Raw genomic sequence first — 22251 nt, forward strand, 5'->3', positions numbered from 1 at the left:
AAAGTACGTACAGATGCTTGTGAAAGACAGAAGTGAAAAAAAGAAAACCACGATTAAACCACTTAGACTAAAAATAACCAGAAAGTTCTTTCTCATTCCCTTATCGCTCTGAATTGCTATCCTCTCCTGGCAGGCTGCTATGCAGAGTTCCTTTCTCCAAGCATACCTTTTGCTTTGTTGCATCTGTTAAGGAGAGCCCTCCTTGAGAAAGTCTGCATCACAATGTACACTGATTGGACAGCTCTGAGCAGCTTTTTGGCTCGGGGAAGGCTCCTTCCCAAGCCCTTTGAAGGAGGTTCAGACAGATTTAATCTTTCACTCTGAATCTCACAGTAGTTATTCTTTGTCCAGGAGATAGTTTGGACATTTGTCTTCATTAAAATAAGGACTGCTTCACTCCCTTGGAGATGCAAATATCCTCAGATGGGTGGGACCTACTCTGTTTGACTGACTGATTAATACTTTGCTGCCTCAAGAAGTTCCCTTTTCTTCCCTCTAGTGACTCACTGGCATGTTTAACTATGAAATGTATCTTACACAGAATCTTGTATTTTGTAATAGTCCGTACATTAACAAGTATACTTGTTGGACCCATCTATATGGGATTAATACACGTAGAGCATTGCTGGCATTTGGCTAAGACCAGACACAACAGTAGTTGGGTGGGTAACCTCTAGCATCTTTCTCTTGTAGGCAGACTCGATATCCAGATTCTGCTGCGCTGCATGGACAGATCCCAGAGCTGTTACTTCCCATGCTATGCTACGTTCTAAAAGAGCCTACATTTCATCAACCCCACTGAAGCTGGACCTCTGTCCAGCAAGGAGAAGTTATCAATACAGTTTGTCAGGATGTGCAGTGTCCTAGCAAGAGAAGTGCTCATGCCTTTCCTGAGAGGCACTATTGCCATCAGCACCCAAAGCAGTATTCCCTGACCTTTCACAGTCTGCTGCTGCATGTGTGGGGCATAAGAAAAATCATCATTTCAGACAGTCTCAGCTGTGGAATCAGAGGGGAAAGACCATGGGAAAGCAATGTGCACAGGGTCTACAGTATTCCCTGACGGGTTAGCAATGTCCCTTCTCTTTCAGCTGAGACCAGATGTACATTCTAGCAATAGCTGTCCCCGCTACAGTGGTTTTACAGCAAGTCAACATGCAGTCAGCCAGCCACATTGTGAGTCACTGTGTGGAAGCTGCTGAACACCCAGACTTCCCCGTAGTAGAAAAAAAATTGAGAGTATTTGTAAAGAATGTGGAGGAGGTCTTGAAACACTTTCTGATCATCCATCTCAGTAAAGAGATGACTGGTCCCTGGGAGATCTGAGAAATGGTTATGACCTTACAAACCAAGAGTTTTCCATCAACTGCTGTTGGTCGGTAATGGTGAGCAGGAGACCTTTAACTAGATGGATCTAGTTAACTAGATGAAGGCCAACCAGCTAGCTTCCACTGACCTCTGAGTTACCATGTTTGTGCACTAAACAGTAGTATATCTCTCTCAAAAGCTCCAGCATACTTTCATCATCTGGTGATAGCTATGATAAAGAGAGAGTGACCTAGGAGTACATCTACACAAATAAGACCTTGACAGAAAAGAGACCTAGCTCCTGCTGCAGAAACAATGGTGCTACAGAGGCAAAGCAGGAAGGAGGCCCATGAAACCCTGTGACAGAGATGTATGCTGGCACCATGTCCCCATGACAAACACTGCCAATGTTTATCTTGATACGCCCAACAGCAGCTGCAGAAATGACAGGACAAATAAGCAGCTAAGACAAGGCAGCAGGTGCAGTCAGTGAGCTGTCCAGTCTATGAGACTTGCAGTAAACATTACCCACACCAATGCAGCTCTACCATAGGAAAGATGGGGACTGCAGTTTTATAGCATATTGTCTTTGAATTATCATATGGCTCAAAGCCAAAGAATACTTCCTGAGTGTCAAGGTGCAATCCCACTGTTAAAACAGCAAGCCTTGCACACCAAACGTGACTTTATAGTGACTGCATGGCTCAGCAGGTCCGACTTTGCAGCACAGTCAAGGAAGAAAGTTCATATTCAACAGGAGACTGGACAATCTGCCTATGGATAGTCCTGCACTACCAGTTTTGCAGGGACAAAGGTCAGAGCCGATTAGTCAGATTAAATCAAAACAGTGTCCAGACAGCTGCTCATGCCAGGGCTGGATGAGGCTTCATCACATACTTCAGCAGAAAGGCCTGGAGGTTGCATTCAGCTTCTGCTTTGTCTGAGGCCTAGATGACACCACAGGTGACACTTCTTTGGCACATAATCCACTTTAAGGAAGCACAGGCATTTGGGATGTGAATCTGATAGTGCAATATAACCCAACTAGAGCAAAAATACTCCCAAGCAATATCATCAAACCGATAAACGAGCAACAAGCAGTATCTACACAGCTAGAAGACTTTCAGGCAGCAGCATATTCTAACTGAGCAGGCTGAGAGAAACTGGGCTTGCCAAGAACACCAGCTAAGCTGGAGGAGTGGAGGGGCCAGTGTGCACCTGTACACGTTGCAGGAGAATCCTGTTGTCTCACAAAAGGCTATAGCCCTCATGGAAGGTGAAGGAGGCTCAGAAATGCATGATTCTTGAGTCCAGCAAAAGAAACAAGAGCAAGCCTAACTTCAAAGCCAGTTGGGCTTAGGACTACTCTGGTGAGGAGCTTTCTCATCTAAACAGAACTTGAATCAGTGCTCCCTAAAGCAAGGACCAGAACACAGAAATCCCACTTCTACCCTCTCTTTTATTCTGCTATTCTGAGAACCATATTTCTTGCTGCATAGCAATCCCATTGCAGTAGCTGAGAGCACAACCATAGGCGGTTTGGGCATTCTCCTGAGAAAGACTGGTTGGAAGTGACCTCTGGAAGTCTCCAGCCCAGCTACTCACTCTGAGCAGGATCACTGCTAACAACAGATCAGGTCAGCTACAGCTTTGCCTAGACAGGTTCTGAGATCTCCCAAGGATGGAGATTCCAGTACCTCCCTGGTCAGCCTGTGCCAGGGCTATCCTGCCTTCCTAGAGAAAATCGCTTTCCTGATTTCTGATCTGGACCTACCAAGCAGGATGTGACTATTGGCCCTTCTTACATTGCCTGTAACTTTTGTGAGGAAAGTAAAAAGCTGCCTGACATTATGAGGAAACTGAGTCCAGGCCATCTACCTTTCTGGGGTAGGGTTCCTGTGACAAGAGCTTTTATCACAGAAAAAACAGGCTCTGCCTCTTACTGGTTTATCTGACCTCAACCCAGTGCATGTGAGTAAGGGTCCATCACCATGATGGCTCAGGACTGAGTCTAACCACCTCCTCGCCCAGCCCTGAATTGCAGTGGGGATGGGGTATCTAACTCCTACTGATCTCCCCAGCCATGCAGGGGATGCTGCCCATGAGCCAGAGCTGACCATGCTTGAAAATGAAGGCAGTGTTTAATGGTAATGTGCCTTCTGGAGGGTCTTATGAGATGTCAGTGCATAAAACTCAGGGACATAATGACTTGGCCATGTTCTAGGCCAAAGGCTTCTGAAATAAAACACATCAGTCCCTGAATGACTGTGAGGTGTGTTGTGACAGCCCATGGCTCTCCTTGCACTCACAGTGAGTCAGAAAGAGAAATGCCAGTGGTCATTCCTGATGGCTTCGACTCCATTGTGAACAAGGTGAACTCCTGCTGTCCTCTCCTCCCTTGTCATTCTGTCATTCTTTCTGCTAAAGAAATCTGGTTTTGCTGGCCACAAGTCCCTGTTTTGCAATGCTGTTGTGAGCTCATGATGAGAAAAGCAGGTAGACAGAGTCTTAAGCTGGCAGTGGTACAAGTTTGACAGGTCTTGAGCAGCTGATAAGATCTTGAGTTGTCTGCTTCTCTACTAGCACAACAGTGAATAAAACACACAAATGTAGACTGAAAATTCCGACTTTAATGTCCCATTACATGTGTTTTTCTTCCCTCCTCTCCAAGGGCAAGCTGACTCTGACTTGAGCAACTTTTCAATTAACTATTTCTGTTTTTCCCTAACAGTGCTTTAGTGATACCTGACATTCTATCAAACTACTTTACACACATGTACATATACAGACATATATATTGCCAGCTAAAGCAAAAGGAAATAAGGAATGTGGTAAAAATTATATCCTTAATGGTGTTTTATATTCTAAAACATTTATGGCAGGGGTGCTTCTACTTTACATTCTCTGTCTTTTGTAAAAGCTTCAGATGTCTTCTAATGGCCAGAATTAAGATGACAGAGCACCAGAAGACTAAATCTTCTTGTAATTATTTTCTTTCATATGGTGGCAGGGTCATATTAATTCCTTTGACTCTGGGTCTACTTTGTCATCAAAATCAACATGACAGACAATTTCCTGAAACAGATCTGCACTGCTAGGGTGACACATTTACTGGAGCCCCCACCCCCACTTACCATTCGTGAAGGTGTTCACATAGTACCTTCGGCCCTGAGGAGACATATAGCTCTGCCAGCCAGGGGGCAGATGGCCGTTCAAGGTATCTTCTCCTGTCTGAGGAGTTGCCTTTCTGGGTTTCTGCTGAGAAAAGAAAAAAAACCCAACCTATTAAGTCAATATCTAGACAATGTAAAGTCTAACCAGACACACGTCTAGAAAGGGACCATGTGGTTTGGCATTCTAGAGACTGCAATACACCCAAAGACTTTCAGTCCATTTCTCCCCTCATCTGTGCTAGCTTCATCCAGAACATAAGCAATCTTCCCTTGGAGCACTGGCTACACAGAACATCCTTTGGGAGACAAATGAAACTCCTCTGTATTTGATGTCCCATGAGCACCTGGACCTGTCCAAGAAAATGACTCGTTAAGCAGTAAAATGCAAAGCATAAAATAATCAAGTGTCTGAGAAAGAAAGGCATGCATGTGGCACTCACTTACTTTCATGTGGATATACTGGTGGGTCAAAGCACTGGTCATGGAGGTGCTGCCCCAATTTAATTTACAGGGGCACCATTACCTTCAGACATTTTCAGGAAGAAACACTGCAGAGCCATGTTGCCTATAGAAGAAGTGTACTGAAGTAAATTTATCAGTATGCTGATTGTATACTAATAATGCATGTAATTAGCAATGCATACATTACTGATCTAGATGTAATCTGGATCCATATCATCCAGATACAGGATCATTAGGATTCAGATTACTAGGAGTGATCCAGATCACTAGGAACAGCAGGAGATGAGCGTCATGCTGACACCTGCTCTCCAGGGACACACACAGAACTGCTATCAGGGTTCAAGTGCCACCTCAGCCGTACATCTCTTCAGCAACTCAGTTGCAAGCCTCAGTACAGATTCAGGGTGCAAAGAAAAGAAAGAGGTGAAGCTGCAAGTAATTGCCCACACTACATTGCATCACCTGGACTATTTTCCTCTTCCAAGTAGCTCTGGTGGTTCCTTGGTAGCAGCTGCTTGATGTGAGACTGGCAAAGAGGGCTTCATACCAAAGGAGGCATGAACCCTGTCTGATCCTTTCAACCAGGAACACTGAATATGGCAAAGGTAGAGATAAGATGCATAGCCAAAGATTGCCAGTTGCAGCCCTACAGGTGTGCGGCAATGAACCCAACAGCCTCCTCCTGGCTCACATCCAGAGAGCTCCACTTTGCCTTTCCACATTCCCTAAGGCAAACCAGGCATGCGACGTACTCATTTTTTGTTTGTTTGTTTGCATTGCCTTCAAAGGAAGAAATACAAAAGAACAAGGAAAAATGTGTGAAATGGAATTATTTATCCCATGAAAGCTAATCTCTATCCAGGAAATGCCTTCTGACATGGTGGGAGACAGGTCTGAAGTGACTGCACTAGATTCACAAACAGCCACGTCCAAGGGACAGGCAGTTTCAGCATCTGGCTGCATATAATGTTCAAACATTGACAGGCATATGAACAGTACCATCAGAAAGAAACCTGTGATGTGTCCTTCTCCTACACATTCAGTCTCTGAGTGAAATTCCAACTCTCTGCCAACCCAGAATAAAAGGGACATTTAACGATTTTGGAGCCAAAAGTCTATTTTATGTTTCTTTTCAGTTTCAGAAAACTCTGATTACAATGGCTCTCAAGAGGCACTGAACTTGAGAATGATCTTGTGTTCGTGCCTCAACAAGCGTGCTTGCACAGACAGGTCACAGGCTGCAAGGCAGCCATATGGACCCAAGACCAGTGTGAGATGAATACTCCCTGACCGCTGCAGCACAGATGGAGCCTATGCTGGTTCAGATTTTAGTTCCTCTCCTTGAGCAGAAATACAGACTGGGAGACTCAGCTGGCCCAACATGAACTGAACAATTTAGCTTGGGAGATATGAAGGGACTATACCAGGTGTATGACTCAAATCTCATGCTCTGCATGCCTATGGCTAGCAGGGTGGTATGCAGAATTAATCAGTAGGATCTCTGCCATCTATTCCTGTCCCCTCTGTTTCTGCTCTCTAAGGTTTAATCAAATCAATTTACAGTTCCATTCACCCTGCTGTACATGTGAGAAAGCAGAAGCTTTCACAGTTTGTGTTACTTTTTTTTTTGCTGAACTCAGCTAACAATGCAAGTGAAAACTTCTCTTACACATTAGCCTGCCCAAAGGCACATGTTCTCATTATTGTTAGTGTTATTCTATTGCCTAGAAATGCACTAAATGAAATTCTTGTCTTAGTGAAACTAGGGTTCTAGCCTGTTCTGTGATCACAGGGGCAGGACCCCTCCATACAGGCCACTGAAACATCTCTCTGTTTCATATAGCTTTCCACAAAAGCTCTGCATCCTACTAATGAAAACATGACAGAAAAATTAAGCTATCCCAGTTTTACTTTTGGGTGATCTGAGTTCTTCTCCAACATGATATGGGTGTTTACAGAAGTGTCTTGTTTCACTATGCAATGCCACTTCTAACATAGCTCCAACAATCACGTAGTCATTTCCAGTTCTTTACAGCCACATATTGGCACCACCAGAAACTTGCTCACACAGCCCTGAAACCTGCAGTATGGCCCTAATATCCAGCATCATCCTTTTGTTTGGTTTTACTCTCAGTCAAGACTGAAAATAAGCCTGCAGGTTTCCCAGGCATGACGTCCCTGGAAGCATTGCGTTGCTTGTGCAGGTGATGCAGACCAGTGGACTGGTGTATGGCACTGACACATACTTTTATCACATGGACCTTAAAAACAAAGGCTGTTTTGTGCAAGCTTCCTTTTGGTCCTGTTCATCTCCTGTGATCTGCCATGCAGGGGAGCTTTTCCATCTCACATCTCTCTCAGACACCCCTCTCTACAGTTTCACCTAATGTAATGAAACACTGGGAAGAAAAAACTATTGAAAAGAGTATGTCTGACCAGTGAAGTCACCCCAGTAATTGCAATAACAGCTAAGAAGAAGGCTGGTTGATTTCTGTGTCCAGGACTACCTCCTGAGGGGCTGTCCTTGCACTTTACCCATACATAGTCCTTGTCCAAAACACAGGTCGGTCTGGTGAGAAAGCCAGGGCTAAAAGGCATTCAGAGGTTCAGGATCAAGTAACATATGCAGAGAAGGTCAGATCAGAAGAGAAAGCATGATAGCGCCAAGCTATTTTTTGAACCACAAAATCGGTCTCTCTCCCAGCATATTCCAAGGGATAGCACAGAGTGCTGGGACAAATCCTGGGACAGCTCCTGAACTCTTTCCATCACAGGGTTAATGGTCCCCCATTATTGTTTGCAAAAGCACGCCGAAGAAAAAATAAATTCCGGAGTGTAGGAGTGTACCAGCTCTTGAAGAATTTGGCAGCAGGTTGGGTCCCTTAGACTCACTGCACAGATCTCTGGCCTTGAAGAAAACAAAGTTACACCGGACTATCTCTGCTGTGCATGATCACCCCATAAAGCGGAATTTGGGATAATCCAACCCTGGGTTCTGTTCCAGAATCTAAAATGTACAGAATTTCACACGTTTTTACTGCACACTTGGCATTTCTGTCCTTAACACCTTCTTTCTCTTCTGGAACAGAAGTCCTATCCATTCCCACTACCCCTCTTTCTTAATATGGTCCTCTAGTATCCCATGTACCAAGTAGGTCAAGACTAGGTTCAGCTCACTTCAGGGGCCCAAGGTATTACTTCATTTCACACAGTCAGCACCACTAGCCTGCAAGGACAGATACCACAGGTTTGCTTAAGGGAAGTTCTGCAATTGCTCCAACATCCTTTGAGTCACTTTTTCAGTGTTGCTTCAGGTCTCCCTGATGGACTACAGGAAAAGCAGAGGTCTTTTACAGACAGGTGCCATGGCTGTATTCTTAAACAAAGGCTATGCCAAGAGACAGATGTGGACAGTATAGAGCAGATACCAGCAAATGTTGGATGGAAAAAGTTTAAAGACTAAAGTTAAGCCAATGTTTTAGCTATAGTCTCTGCCAAAATGTGTATCACTTCAAAAAAGCACACAAGCATTATGTTTTGCAGTTGCCAATTCTATTTTTGAGTTACTAATATTTCTACCTTTGCTTCCGATTTTGCCAATAAAGAAGTGTTGCGAGCACAATAGTCCCTATCAGTGATGGTCAAGAGGACTGAATGTAAGGGAAACCCCAGCACTGCCAAATGCAGAAGTTCTTGTAAACAATGGGGCAATGGTTTGCTTGCATGTGCATGGAGTATGGATGAGTGGATCTCGTCCTTTTTTTTTACAGAGGAATGTGATCCTAAACAGCAGCTCACTATTCGGCAGGACTTTATCCCCCCATAGGTACTGCAGAGGAAGATCATCTGGGTGCTGGGACCACTTCTGTATTAGAGCCCCTAACTGGTCCCAGTGCAATCCCCTCCCACATACACTTGAACTCCCACTCCTATAGCAGCTCTGCTCGAAACTGATACTCTATGGGTGAAAGAGGAACTGAAAATGGCACAGGGGAGGAATCAAAGAAGAAATGAAACTTGGCTTCATCCAGGTTTCCTCACCACCCTATGCCCATTGAAGCAAAGATACCAGGAGGCTCTGGCACAGATGGTGTGGGGCAGTAGCACATGGGGCTGGGCTCTATAATGCATCACAGATTAAGTACCTCATAGTTTTGGCACACTCAGCCATGAATCCTTTCAGAAATGAAAATGCCATGGAGGCCATAGTGGCAGTATATCTTCCCTTCTCTGCCAAAACAGGAGGTCTGAGTAAGAGGAGAGACATTGTCACTCTATTTTTCTTAGCAGACACAACCCTGTCCTAGCCAGGCCCTCTGTAGTCCCTTCTTCTAGCACCAGCACAGCTAAACTGGAACCATGCTTGCACACTCATACGGGAGAAGTTTGGGCTAACCTGGCATCTAATGATAGGCATTCCTGCTGAGGAGGCAAGACAGAGAAGGGGGCCAGGAGGCAGCACAGAGATGGGAAGCAGCCGGTGGATGGTGTTCAAGAGCCCAGCGCCACAGCTGGCACAGCACCACGAGGGAGGCTTCAAACCTCTCCCAAACCCAGCACTGACCAGGACATACCCTGTGCCTAGCCACATCACAGGAAAAGTGAGACACTTCTGCTTGCACACCTCTTCCTTAGATGACTCAGCAAGACTGTGCTATTACTTTGATCTCTTGTTCCTACTTTTAGAATTATTGCCAGAATAGTTTATGAGAATGGCAAATCACAACAGAGGACTGTCTATGGGGAGAGGGTGTTTCAATATCAGCAGAGAGCATTACGAAGCAACAAAAACAGAACAGCAGTGACTGGAAGTTGAAACTAGACAGGCTCAGGTTGAAAAGAATCTGCCAGTCATGAGGATAAGTATCGACTGGAATGGCTTACCAGGGGGCTGTACACTTCTTGTAGTTCCTCCATCAAGATTAAGTGCCTCTTTCTAGAAGATCTGCTCTATTCCAATCAGAGAAAAAGACAGGACCCTGAAACCCCTGACCCAGCGGTGCAGAAGCTTGGGCTGGGTGGGCTAGGAATCCCATCTGCCTTCCAAGTCTTGCAACTCCGGCAGTGCCTTTGAGCTGAGAGAAACATGCCACTCCCCTCACTGTCATTTCTGGGAGTGTCACCAGCCGCTGCATAGTGGTGGACAGGCAGATCTGGACCTGAAAAGGATGTCTGCAACACACCATTGAGGAAACAGGAAATCTGAACAATGCGAGCAGAGCAGAGAACGTGTGACCCCAGTGAAATCCTCCTGCATCTGTATTTGCTGCCTGGAAAAGGGATCAAAGTATCTCTCGAAACATTCAAAACCAAGAACACAAGCACTTCTCTCCTACGAGATTTCCTAGGAGCATATAGCAGGGGTACATGCAGGGGTCAACAAGAGCCAGCCACCCAACAGGCCTCATTCTCTATGACAAGTGATAGTTTTGATTTGCTATCTGGAGAAACACAGGGACAGGATTCTCCTGATATGTGCACAGCAGAAAGGAACCAGAAATGAGCAGCAAATGCAAAATGCATCTCAAAGCAGAGAAGGCACTGGAGCTCTTCAGCACCAAACCATGCACCAGAGAGCTAACAAAGGCAAGCATATGAATTAAGAGCAGATCTATGGGGTTAACCCACCTAGTCCAGGACATCAGCACTGACAAGAGGCAGAAGGATGTGCTTTTTAGGGCAGAGCACATGAACCTGACTACTTGTGGTCCATTTTCCCCACATCCACAGGCACTGGGTTAGGGATGCCAGGGAGAGGAGGACAACCAGTGTGGGCAGGACAGCCACCCCACAGCATCACAACCTACCCAGAGGTGACACTCTTGACCAGGGAACAGTGTTTAATCTGTGCGCTGTTAAGCACAGATTGTCTAGAAGCATGTCTGAAGAGAATGACAACTGGATCAGACATCCTGGATGCTCCATGTAAAAAAGAGCACCAGCTCTGTCCTGCACGTTGAAGCCCTGACACTTGCTGTCTAACTGAGCCAGCTCAGAACAGGGCAGCATGTCCAGCAGGGAGGCAGTGGGGGTGCTTCTCCCACTCCACCTCTTCTGACTTCCTAACTATTTTGTTCTTTTCTTTCTCGCTCTTCTTGATCAAGTTAGTAGTCCAACTCATCCTGTTCCTTTGGAAGACCACCTGGCAATGGGATCCCCTCCCAATGGTGGAAAAAAAGAAAGCCAAAAGGGGTTTTACACAGCAAAGTGAGGCAACAGGGAGTGAAGGGCCAGCACACATCAGTCTGTCCCATGCTGACTGACCCCTTGAGACAAGTTCAGCCTTGCTCAACAGAGGAAAATCACTTCCCATTTTCAAACTGCAGGAAATCCCCATTCCCCTTCAAAGAGGGATCCTAGGGAGGAAACATCTGTGCGCTTAGAAGCCTGAGCTCCCTGAAGATGTGCTAGCTCGCACTGCGCTCCAGCAGAGTACAGCCCACGGGCTCTCCTGAACACACAACCCAGGGTAAAGCAAAACAATTCCAAAACCGCAAATGCAGGCCCTGCAACCTGATCTAACTCCGAACAGGGGGTTGGACCAGAGACTTCCAGAAGTCCCTTCCAATTTAAATTCTTCTATGATTTTATGATCGTATTTCAACAGAGCATGCAGCCTTGGAGCAACTGAAGGGGATGCCTCTTGCTGTGGGAAAGGTTTGAATTAAATGCAGTGTCAGTACTCTTACCTGCTGTTGCCACTTGCTCAGAGTCACACTGCACTTCTGCTGCAGACCCAACAGCATAAAGAAAGGCTACAGAGTCCAGCTAAGCAGCTCCCCTGCAGTGTCCTGCCTAGTGCTGGAGGATCACTGGTGACAGAAAGCTGGACAAAACGTGCGGGGGAAACTCCCTGCAAGAAGCAATGCAAGGACACAGCAAGGGAAAACTGCCACAACATGAACCTGCACCAAAACAGCCCTCTGTTCTGTGGGGAAAAGCTTGCCCTGTGCTGACATTACTCAGTTTATGTTCTGTCTAACTGCAGTTTTCATAAATACCTAACTCGGCAAAGGTGTGTGTCAGCCCAAGGGTATGAAGCAGAAGTAAGGCAGACATGGCGCAGTCAAAGAAGTGGGGTCTGTGTTTGAACACAGTTGATGCTGCAAACAGGATTGTTAGTGAGAGAAGTCCACAGAAGAACCTTGGCAGCAGGGATGCCTACACCAACACTCATGTCCATCCCAAGTTTGGCATGAAGATACCAGCACTGAGAAGTGCCCGGCAGACCCTCCCCAGGCTGGGCACAGGCATGCCCACACCAACGTGCACCCTGGCAAAGGGGAATGCCTGGGGCACCTCTGAACCCCTCCGCCATTACCCGCAGCCTCTTTCTCTCTAGTACTTTGAGTCATTCTGTATTTTGTTCATTTTTATGCAATCTTTCTTGCTCAACATTTGGTTTCCATGGAGTCACATACACTGTGTGAAACACATTTATATTTAGAAAGTGGAACGGGTCATATGACCTGTCCCGGTTGTCATAGCAACCAGCACAGCTCCCGTTCGGCTGAATGTGATGGCACATGGCTGCTGGGGACAAGTCGCCCTCCCTGGGTGGCCCTGCGGGCACCGCCTCTGCAGCAGAAACACAGCAAGACACTGCCAATGCCACTGCCCCTCCAGCCCCCACAGCCCGGCCCGTGGCATTCCTCTTCTTTGGGCACCATGCCTCCTCTCTGGCTGCCTTCTGCAACACAGCCCTCCTCCTCAAAGAGGAACAGTCCCTTTGCCCGTGCCAAGTGTTAGGGTGTCTCAGAGCTCTGCTTGTGCTGCCAGGCTGGAGCCGTGGGCTGAGCTATGCCCAGCACATACCCCACATGCCAGTCTAGCAGGACAGCTCTCATTTTTCCTAGTCTTAAAAATCTCCCTGCCCTAATAAGTCTCCTCTGGGCCGCACCAAAGCCTTCTTCATCCCTTCTTCCTCCTAAATAACTTCAGCATCTGCATGCAGCTGCTGTTTCCTTGGATGCCATCTCTGCCACCTTCCTACCAACCCACCGCAGCTGCGACCAGGAGGAGGACCGGGTGGCCCTTGTGCGTGGGTCTCTGCTCTGGGGCCAACTCTCCTGTAGCTCTGCACCTCTCTATTTCCCATTTGGCTCTGAAATGTAGTGTGCATGCTTCCCACCCAGCTCTACCTTCCCCACTGAGGGCCTGCTATCCCAGCCAGATCCACAGCTGCCAAAATCCTCCCTCCTCTCCCACCCAGGTCCCTGGCTATGGTGCAGGCATGTGCTCAGGACTTTGCTTTAAGGTAATATCCATGAACAGTACCGTGTTTGCAGAAAATCAGCCTTCTGGGACTCGTATACTTTTCTCTGCCAGTACCCTAAACTAGGGAAAAACAAACTTGTTTCTGAAGGGTACATGACCCAGAGAAACAGACTGGGTGATGTTTTCTGGCTCAGTGCTGTGTGTGACACCAAAATGGGTGGGAAGAGAAATGCTCTGATCTGTGAATCCCGCCTAGACCCCTGCAAAACAGGGGCTGTCGAGCCAGAGCAGTGAGCTGCAGCTGAGCCTGTCCCCTGTGGTGGGTCTCATGGGACCCATGGCACCAGGTCTGGCCCAGATCCTACCGCAGACGATGCTCACTCCCTGGCAAAACAGCAGTTCAGGGAGGTGCTTGGCAATGGCTGTCAACTTTTTTTGGCTGAGGAGAGGGAAGCTAGGCAGGTGTAAGAAGTAGGAAGGATAAGAAAGATGGGGTGGGAGATTCAGTGTGGGGAAAGAGCATGGGAGCGGGGCCCTGAGTTGGGGAGGGTGGTTAGCAAGAAAGAGAATAAAAAGCCTGTGATGGCTCCTGACTTGGGGAGCAGCAGGTGTGGCAGGAGGGTGAGCGCGGTTTGCAGACGAGGACAGCCCAGCTGCCGGCTTTCTCGCCTTTTGCTCTGCCTGAGCTGTCGGCACACTCCCAAGTGAGTTCATCACTTTCCTATGCCCCCTTTTGAGTGTGCTCACAGCCAGTGTGAGTGCTACCCTGTGACAGTATTTAGCACTACCTGACAAGGGGGTAGAGTCCTGGCACTGAATTAGCAACCAAGAAAGGGGAAACGAAGTACCACCCTCACAGCAGGTGCCGAAGACCCTTAACAGCCAGATGGAAGTGGTGTCTGCTCTGAGTAAGAAAGCCTGTTTAGAACACGGTGACCATGGCCACACGCACATGTGTATCCCTGCAAGTATAATGCATATATACCCACAGGAAGCTCAAGAATCACCCCCTAGGAAAATACACCCTTGTTTTTCCTTTCTGTGTTAATGGACAAAAAGCTATTTAATGGACAAATCTGTCCCATTCCCTTTGAGCAGTCCCTCCTGGCTAGCGTTATCCAGCCAAGCTATGTGTGGAAAGGTGATGGCCAGAGTGAGGATGGGAAAGAAGCTGTGAGTGGTTACATGGGGCAGCAGCAAGGAGCTGGCACTGCTAAGTGGAGCTTCTCCAGCATGGCCTGAGAAGGCCAAGGAGGGGTCAACCAGGCAGATGATTGCTGTGATGAAGGGCTCAACTCCACACACAGTGGAGCACAGAGGAACAGTAACAGCAACACAGAGGGACAAGGATGGGTGGGGAACCTCATAGGAGATAACCTAATCCCATAGACAGAATACCCTGCCTGGAGTCTGCCCTGAGCATGAGAGCAATCAGCCCCATTGTCTGGGGTGAAAACCACCACAATGAGTTAAGGGAAAGGCTCTCTAGATCATCTTACAGACAGATACTGCTTCTAGGGGTATGGGACTCATTATAGGATGCAGGCAAAGAGCATCTTTGGATTATACAAGACAAGGGATAGTAAGGGGAAAAAACAAAAGTGGGGAAAGGGAGGAAACCAGTGTGGGAAAACAGAGTCAAAAGGGGATGAAAGGAGCTAGTCATGTGTAAATGGGCAGCTGGTCATCACATTTGTCTGTCCATGCCCTGAGTCTGATCACTGCAGTCCATCCTGTCCTCTTATTAAAATCCATTCTAACTATTTTCCATTCAGTATGCATGTGCATGCATGGAGATGTAATTAGTGCCAGCAACTGGAGTGGGGACCACAAGTCATAGGGGCTGGTGTGTTTGCAATGCCAGCAACTGGAGACACTGGAGTACTGGTGTATCATGTGGATGCATATCAAGCTGGCCTAGCCAGGTATCGAAACAGCCATAAGTCTTGGCCAGATACTGGAGAGGCCAGAGGGTCTCTGAGCTGCTACTTACAGGGATCAGAAGATCCAAGCCAACTACTGTAGGGATCATAAGTTCTGGTTGTTGGCTGAGACCCATTTGCTTATGTGTGTCTGTGTGTGTCAGGTGAAAGGTTCCATGGCTCATCTGCCAGGTAGACAGGGTATCTACGTCCAGTTACTGGAAAGATGTTCAGTGTGTGTCTGTGCATGTGCTGGTGTGTGCAAGGAGGTCTCCGAACCAGCAACTGGAGTGGGGCTGCAGTCCCAGGGGCTGCATGACCAGGTGCCAGCAACTGGGGAGACTGGGATCCAGGGCCAGCTCCTGGACAGACTGTCTCAGGACAGTTACTGGAGGGCTCCACATTACATATATGTAATTCACCACTAGCATTCACCACTAACAGACCTTTATCCTTTTTCAGCCAGAAAGGGGAACAGGATGAGGCTATTGGTGCCGTTTGTGAGAGTGCTGAGTGTTTCTGTCTGTGTTGATCTGTGCACCTGGCCATGTGTATATGTATAGAAGAACCACGCATGTGAGTTTGTGTGGTATGGCTACTGGGAATACATGCTTAGCCTCACTGCTGTCTGGACCTGGGGATACAGAGCTGTGGCAGCCTTGCCTCTAGTGGGCTACCCGATTCAGCAGCCCCTAACATGGTGCACATGCACTTCCCAGCCCTTGGTATTCATCTTTCCAGGTGCTGATGAGGAGGCCAGTTAGCTGAGGTGGAATAAGCTGAGTCCAAAACAAAGCTAAGCAATGATGAAGAGAGATACCGCACATGTGCCTGTCCCGTTACAGCCCTGGGGGAATGGGGGACCACTCCAGCATATCTCTTGTGTTCATGCCTTCATGCAGAAGGCTCAGCTCTGCAGCACCAGTTTAAGAAAAACCTTCACACACTATGTCTGCCTAAACTCTAAGGCACAGCGTACTGAAGAGAAAAGAGGCAGAATTCAGCATCAGCCTGCAGCCTTGGAGACCCTCACATGAGGGCCGGCATATGCACCATACAGAAGTTTAAAGGCAAGTACAAGAATGCCAGGAAGGACCAGGCTGGTACCTCTCACTCGTTCCCAAGTACAGCTGTGTCCAACTGCCTCCCTCAAAGATGGAGCAATCCCTCCCAGCAGTCCGTTTTTCTGAGCAGTCAAGTTTCTCTGAAATAACCTGTAGTCATTTTTCTTCTTCCCAAAGAGAAATGAAGAAGTTAGCACTCTCCTGTTCCTCTTGTTTTCCTTTCAGCAGTATTGTTTCTTGCTGTTCAGAGGGTTAACATTTGGCATCTAATTTGCTAACTAGCAGAGCCAATACGGGCTGTGGAGGTCTGAGAATGGTTCATCTGCCAGTATACAGCCAGCTTGGGTAACCAACAAGCAGTGCACTCAGTGCTCTGCCTTGCTACCTTTCTGTTATTAGGAAATGAAGCCATGGTGTCTTCCTGCCATGATGTCTTGAAATAACAGGATGTGGCCAGCTGGGACACAGCTGATTTCTCAAGAGATCCAGAGCTGATGGTAGCACAGTTTCATGTTTCTCTGCCCAAGCTCTGCACGCTGCCACATACACTCGGCTCACTAGCATACGACAAAGTTTGGCATAAGCTACTTGAGTCACAGCCCCATCCCCTCAGCAGGAATTGAGACCCGGAGCTCTGCCACAGGCTGCCATGAGCTGGCTCTCCTGGATCCTAAGACTTCCCTAGGCAGGAGTTATCGCACCATGGCTTGGTAGGGTGGAAGTGGGCAGGAGAAGGTAAAAGCCTGGCGATGTGGCAGCGCCAGCACTCCTGAGAGCTCTGGGCTGTATATGTCCTGTGCCAGCGCAGCCCGGGAGGAGGCAGGAGCCCTCCTCCCCTCACCCTGCTCAGGAGGGATGTGCCACTCCATCTCTGACATCAGCATCTGGTACAAGGCAGAGCACCAGGGCCAAGCACTCTGAAGGGCTTTGTTGTCCTGGGCAGCCAGGGACAACAGGGCTATTGTTGAGCAAACCTTGTACTATAAGAGTCACCCCCATACGCCCAGAGAGTCACAAGGCCAGGTCAGGCCAGCTGCAGCATTACTGCGGGTCTCCAGTTTGAAATGACATGCTGCAAGGACAGATCACCTCTCAGTGACTGGAGAGCGTGGCACACCAGCAAGATGGTCAGAGGCCCAAGAGGCAGCCAGGGAGCCGGGGGCATGCTTCTTGCCCCAGGTGCTCTGCACTGGAAAGGTGACTGGAAGCCATTAAAAAAAGAAACTTCCCATAGCCACCTAAATTTGCGGTTTGACTCCTCTCCTTGGGCTGCTGTGTGGAAAAGCAGGGCAGAGAAGTCACCAACAGCAGGCTTGAGGGCAGGCAAGGAGCTGGGCAGCATGGCTGTCTTCTGTGCTCCTAGGGCCCTGTGAGTGCAGCTGGCTTTGGAGAAATGAAACATCTGGGAATAATGCCAAATGTTTTTATATGGGGCCTCCAGCCCGTACGCTGCAAGAAAGCTCAGCCTGGCTAAGCGCTCTCTCCTATACATGCTAACACAATACGCTCTTACCAGGCCGGGACAAGGCCTCAAGCCTACCCATCCTCACCTGCCTGCGGCAACGTGTCCCCTCTCTCTGGCCAGGGCCAAGAAGCACTGACAGCTTTGTGGGTTTAGATGCAGTGTCAGGGTTGGATGTTTCACAAGACTTGCAGCAAGCTGCAGAACACATGCACAAAGACCTGGAAGGGAGCCCCAAGCCACTCTGGTCTTTGTGGGGATGTGCCATACCCCCTCCTGCCATGACCGTCCCCAAACAATGCCACAGCGTTTTATCTGAAGACAAATGTGAAGAAATAACTGCTTAAATAGGAAAAAACTTGAACAGAAACCTAGCAGAAATAAGAAGAGGTGGTAAAGAAACCTGTGCCTTGCTCACTGTGCAGCTCTTTCAGGTCCACTCTTGACCTCATGCATGGACTTTCTGCCTCGCACCACACTTTGCATTGCCCTCCTGGTTCCTAGAACAAAATCCCTCCTGGAGGTGCAGGTGGGGGGCCCTCGGTCCCCCGCGGGGTCCTGCAGGCTGCCCAGCTGTTTGCTGACCCCTCTGCCAGCCCTGCCGCAGCCGGCAGCCTGGCAGCCTCTCCGCCTTGAGTATGCTCCACAGCTCCCAGGAATTACAAGCATCCTCTCTTCCAGCAGCATTGCCGGACCCAGAGCACAGCAGCCAGGTAAACAAACCCCAGTGTCAGCCACGGCAGTAACACAATAAAAGAACTGCCCACAGCAGCAAAATAGTCCCGCTCCAAGTCGGATTGCAACCATCTAGTGTTTCACCCAGGGATGATGTGAACATACTGCCATTGCAGGAGCTATTAGCAACAGACTCATTTGCTTTTGTGGTTCACGTGGAACTGGGACACTTTTCTACTTCAGCAATGCATAAGGTGCAAAAAGAAGTTATGAGTAAAAATAAAATAAAGAAAAATATACAAATCACTATGAAAGAAAATTTTTCTCTCAAGAGTACAATGTACCTATGCAACGTACCTTCATAAACATATGCCATTTGCAAGGGTCTGTGCCAGGGCATGCCTTTACTTGCTTCATTTCTCATACATCACTATGGTTTTTTTAACAAGCACAATTCTACTGCTGTGTTCTGCAGTTTCCCAGACACAATAAAATCACTTCATAACAACTAATAATTAGTGTCTGTTCTTCTAGGAAGGAAGAGATTCTCCCTTAAATTATATAGACTCTCTCAAGTGCACACACAAGCATGCACAGCAAAGCTAAGGCATAGCAACCTCCACCTCTGCTGCAGTCATCTGCCAAAAATGGCTATTTCAAAAACATTTTGGAGCAAGTGAGTAACATATTTGTAAGTTAGAAAAGCAAGTAAAAGCATCATAGAAGAGTTTCTGGTCAGACCCCCAGAGCTGGTGTATTCTCAAATGAAGTTAATGAATAGATATTCTGAGATTGTCCAAAGAATAATCTGGGTTAGTTGTCTGTATTTATCTTTAATTACTTTTTAAAATACTTTAAATATCCTTTCTCTTTTAGGAAGAATGTTGGGACCAGGTCCCTGAGAATCTTATGTTAATGATCTGCATTTCTAATAAGATATTTTTATTATAAATATTGCCTCAAAATCCATGTGATTAAAATAAATAAAATTGGAAGAGTTAATTCAGATTCTGTTCCTGGCCCCAGGCCTTAAGCAAAGCCATTAATGTTTTGGCATATTACAGCTACATTTTCCTGCACTTCAAAATGAAATTTGCTTCCCCCTGTTGCTGTGGTAGGTCAGGATCCCCAAATAAAGTTCCTAGCTACTTTTGCAGGCAGCCTGGATGGGGACTTTTCATTTACAACCATCCTCAGTTTTTCTTGAATGGTGTTTCCCTGCAGAGGAAATCTGTTACGCAGCCCCGACCTGCTATTCCCTGGATTAAATGGTCCTCCACAAGCAAAACTTTGGGAACCTCAGATGCAGAGAAAACAATGAAATGGCCAAGATACAAAGTGCTGCCAGATGCACATTCCTGCACCCTCCCTCATAATCTCTCTCAGGCGCGGGGAATGTAACTGCTGTTGCCTGTAACTCTGTAGTAAAGCACACTCAGACAGACACATGATATTGAGTTTTTATTTTTGCTGCTGCTACAATTCTTAATAAATGAGCAAACAACAAAAAAAAAAAGCAAGGGAAGGCAGCCATTCCCACAACTTGGCAAGGCCGAGCAAGGCTGCCGGAGCCCCCGCACAGAGCTGCAGATCGCCCTGGACCCCTGCCTGCACGCTGCTGCGGCTAGACAGACGGACAGGCAGCCACCGCTGGAGCATGGGTGGGCACTGGTCTGACTGCGGGGCTGGTGTGACAGCAAGAGAGAGGCCATGTGCCCATCTCTGCTGAGGGGACAAGGTGGCAAGGGGAGGACTGGGGGCTTTAGGGCTCTATGGTGCAGTGCAAAATACTTGCTTCCTCCTTGCAGGTAGGACACAGGTCTCCTGCCAGCCTCACCTGGCACACCCTGCAGAGAGCACCCTGTTGACACGGCCGTTTGCTGCATTTGCAGCATTTTTCCAGGGATTCCTTCTCTAAAAATGCAAAGTGTGGGACTGTCTTTGTACCCTGACAGAGGACTGAGATATCACTAAAGAAAATCCTCCTTCTCCGCCAGTCTTGATGATGCTGGAGGTTGCTCAGGCAGGACATGCTGAGCATGACCACAAGCATCTCTGCTTGGTGCCTTGACTCCCTCCCACAGGAAGGTCTGGACAACCGTGGCAGAGTTGCCTGCTAGCACCAGCATACGCTATATTCGTTTACAAGCTTCTTCCCATCACAGGAATGGAAAAAAAGTGCAAATGCGACATACAGGTCATGCAGCACCATCAGCTGCTTCTGAAGATGACCTCTGGTGTGCAGAGCAGCAGAGGATCTCCACCACTGTACAGGAGCTACGTGCTCCCCTCTCCCCCCTGCAGCTTCTGCTGCTCAGGAAGGACCGAACTGGTTTGCACTGATCCCGGCAGCACGAAGTGCTCTCTGTAGCTGCTGTCCCCTCTCTGGCGCTCCTGCACAGAGGCTCCGCTCCTTCTTCTGGCCTTTCTGATTTGGAGGAGGTCATCTGCAGAGGACACTTGTGTCTCCCACGTGCCACCTACCCAGGACTGAAAAGCGAGCAGTCATTTCAATAGACTGGGCAGTCCTTGGTAACATGGATGCCTCTTATCTCTGACATACCACCACTTACAAGAAAGGGTCTGTTCATGTTTACTTTCTAACTAGTGGCATACCTTTAGCATTTGAAAAACCTCAGTTTCTTGTCCTTGGAGCTACTGCTCCCATCCCTCTGCACGCTAAAGGGTGCTCACATCAAATTTGCCCGGTTTATCTCTTTTTAATGAAACTCCACCATACAAACACTTCATCGAAGAAGAAGAATATCCAGGTCACCACATTTGTGCAGTGAAATTCATTTAGTCCTGGGATGGCCCATATACAAGAATAACATTTAAGCCAGCACACTGCAAATGGTGGGAAGCACTGCAGAGACAAGGGATGACAAAGGCAGACCTCAAGAAAAGGGCCAGGAGACAGCTGCAGCCAGGCAGGTCCAGACATGGAGACTCATCAGTTGGAGGTGATCAGCTGCAGCCGGGACAGACGCGTGCAGCAAAGTAGAGCAGGCAGAAAGACAGACAGGAAATATCAAGACAATATTCAGCTTGGACAAAATGCAAGTACAAGAAAACAGCCCCAAAAACAGCCAGTGGGAGGGAAATCCCTAGAAACAGTTATTGATTAATTTTAATTCGCCCCACGCAGTAACTGAGCATCCTCAGAAGAACACAGCGAGTGTCACTGGGTCACCTCCCCCGCCCTTTTCCTGGTCACTCCTCTGTCCCGCTAACACTGGTTTAGAGGAAATTAATAAACTGCCCATTTTAAAACTGCCACACTTCCCTTCTAAGACCCTCCATGCTCTTCTGGACTTTACCAGACTTCAAGCTTCCAACAGGATGTCTATGAGGATGCATTTTTGCTTCACCTCAAATTTGTTTATGCAGCAAAAAGGATGGAGGAAGTTCTTAGAAAAAAGGCCAATATTAAAGCATGGTTATGCCAATGGTCAACCAGTACTTGGGTGATGTGCATAGGAAATTTAGAATTTTTGCTAGGAGGTGGTGGTTGCTCCTGTCAGGACTTTCATGGGCCCTGGGAACAGCAGACCAGGTTATAAACTGCAATGCTGACACACTAGATGTTCCCTTTCTTTCTCAAGCCCAGCTATTCTATTGGTGAACTGCTAGTCAGTGATGTGCACCACTGATGAAATATGTGACTACACTATTACCCTTTGACATGGGATGAGACACAGAATTACAGAATTCAGCACTGAATTCACACCCAAATATTACTATTTCTGTGCAATTCACAACTTTTGCTGGTCCAAGAGAAGCTTCAGCCTGAGCATGCTACCTACAGAATAAGCAAGTACAGAAATTGCCTATTACCACAACAACAAAGTTTAAATATGATTTTTGGCTTTGAGTTACTGCAACTATACAAAGGGAGCCAGAGGCACCAAGCCTGTGTGATTTAATTGCCATTATAGATAAAGCTTATCACAGAGCTGAGAACTGAA

General features: G+C 47.5%; 1 protein-coding gene across 4 annotated transcripts in view; it reads right to left on the minus strand.

Moving 5' to 3' along the window:
• Nucleotides 1-22251, minus strand: part of GAS7 (growth arrest specific 7) — a 106970-nt gene that overhangs the window by 63142 nt on the left and 21577 nt on the right. For 2 of the 4 annotated variants that reach the window (XM_030016468.2, XM_030016466.2), the window contains exon 2: nt 4443-4566. In XM_030016468.2, the coding sequence (XP_029872328.1) occupies nt 4443-4566 (124 nt within the window). Of the gene's footprint in view, nt 1-4442; nt 4567-9827; nt 9999-22251 lie in introns of those variants that run through there. The other 2 variants (XM_041123603.1, XM_030016467.2) reach the window with 2 other exon arrangements.

Source organism: Aquila chrysaetos, chromosome 5 (assembly GCF_900496995.4).
Source record: "Aquila chrysaetos chrysaetos chromosome 5, bAquChr1.4, whole genome shotgun sequence".
In the NCBI taxonomy this organism is placed as follows: domain Eukaryota; kingdom Metazoa; phylum Chordata; class Aves; order Accipitriformes; family Accipitridae; genus Aquila; species Aquila chrysaetos.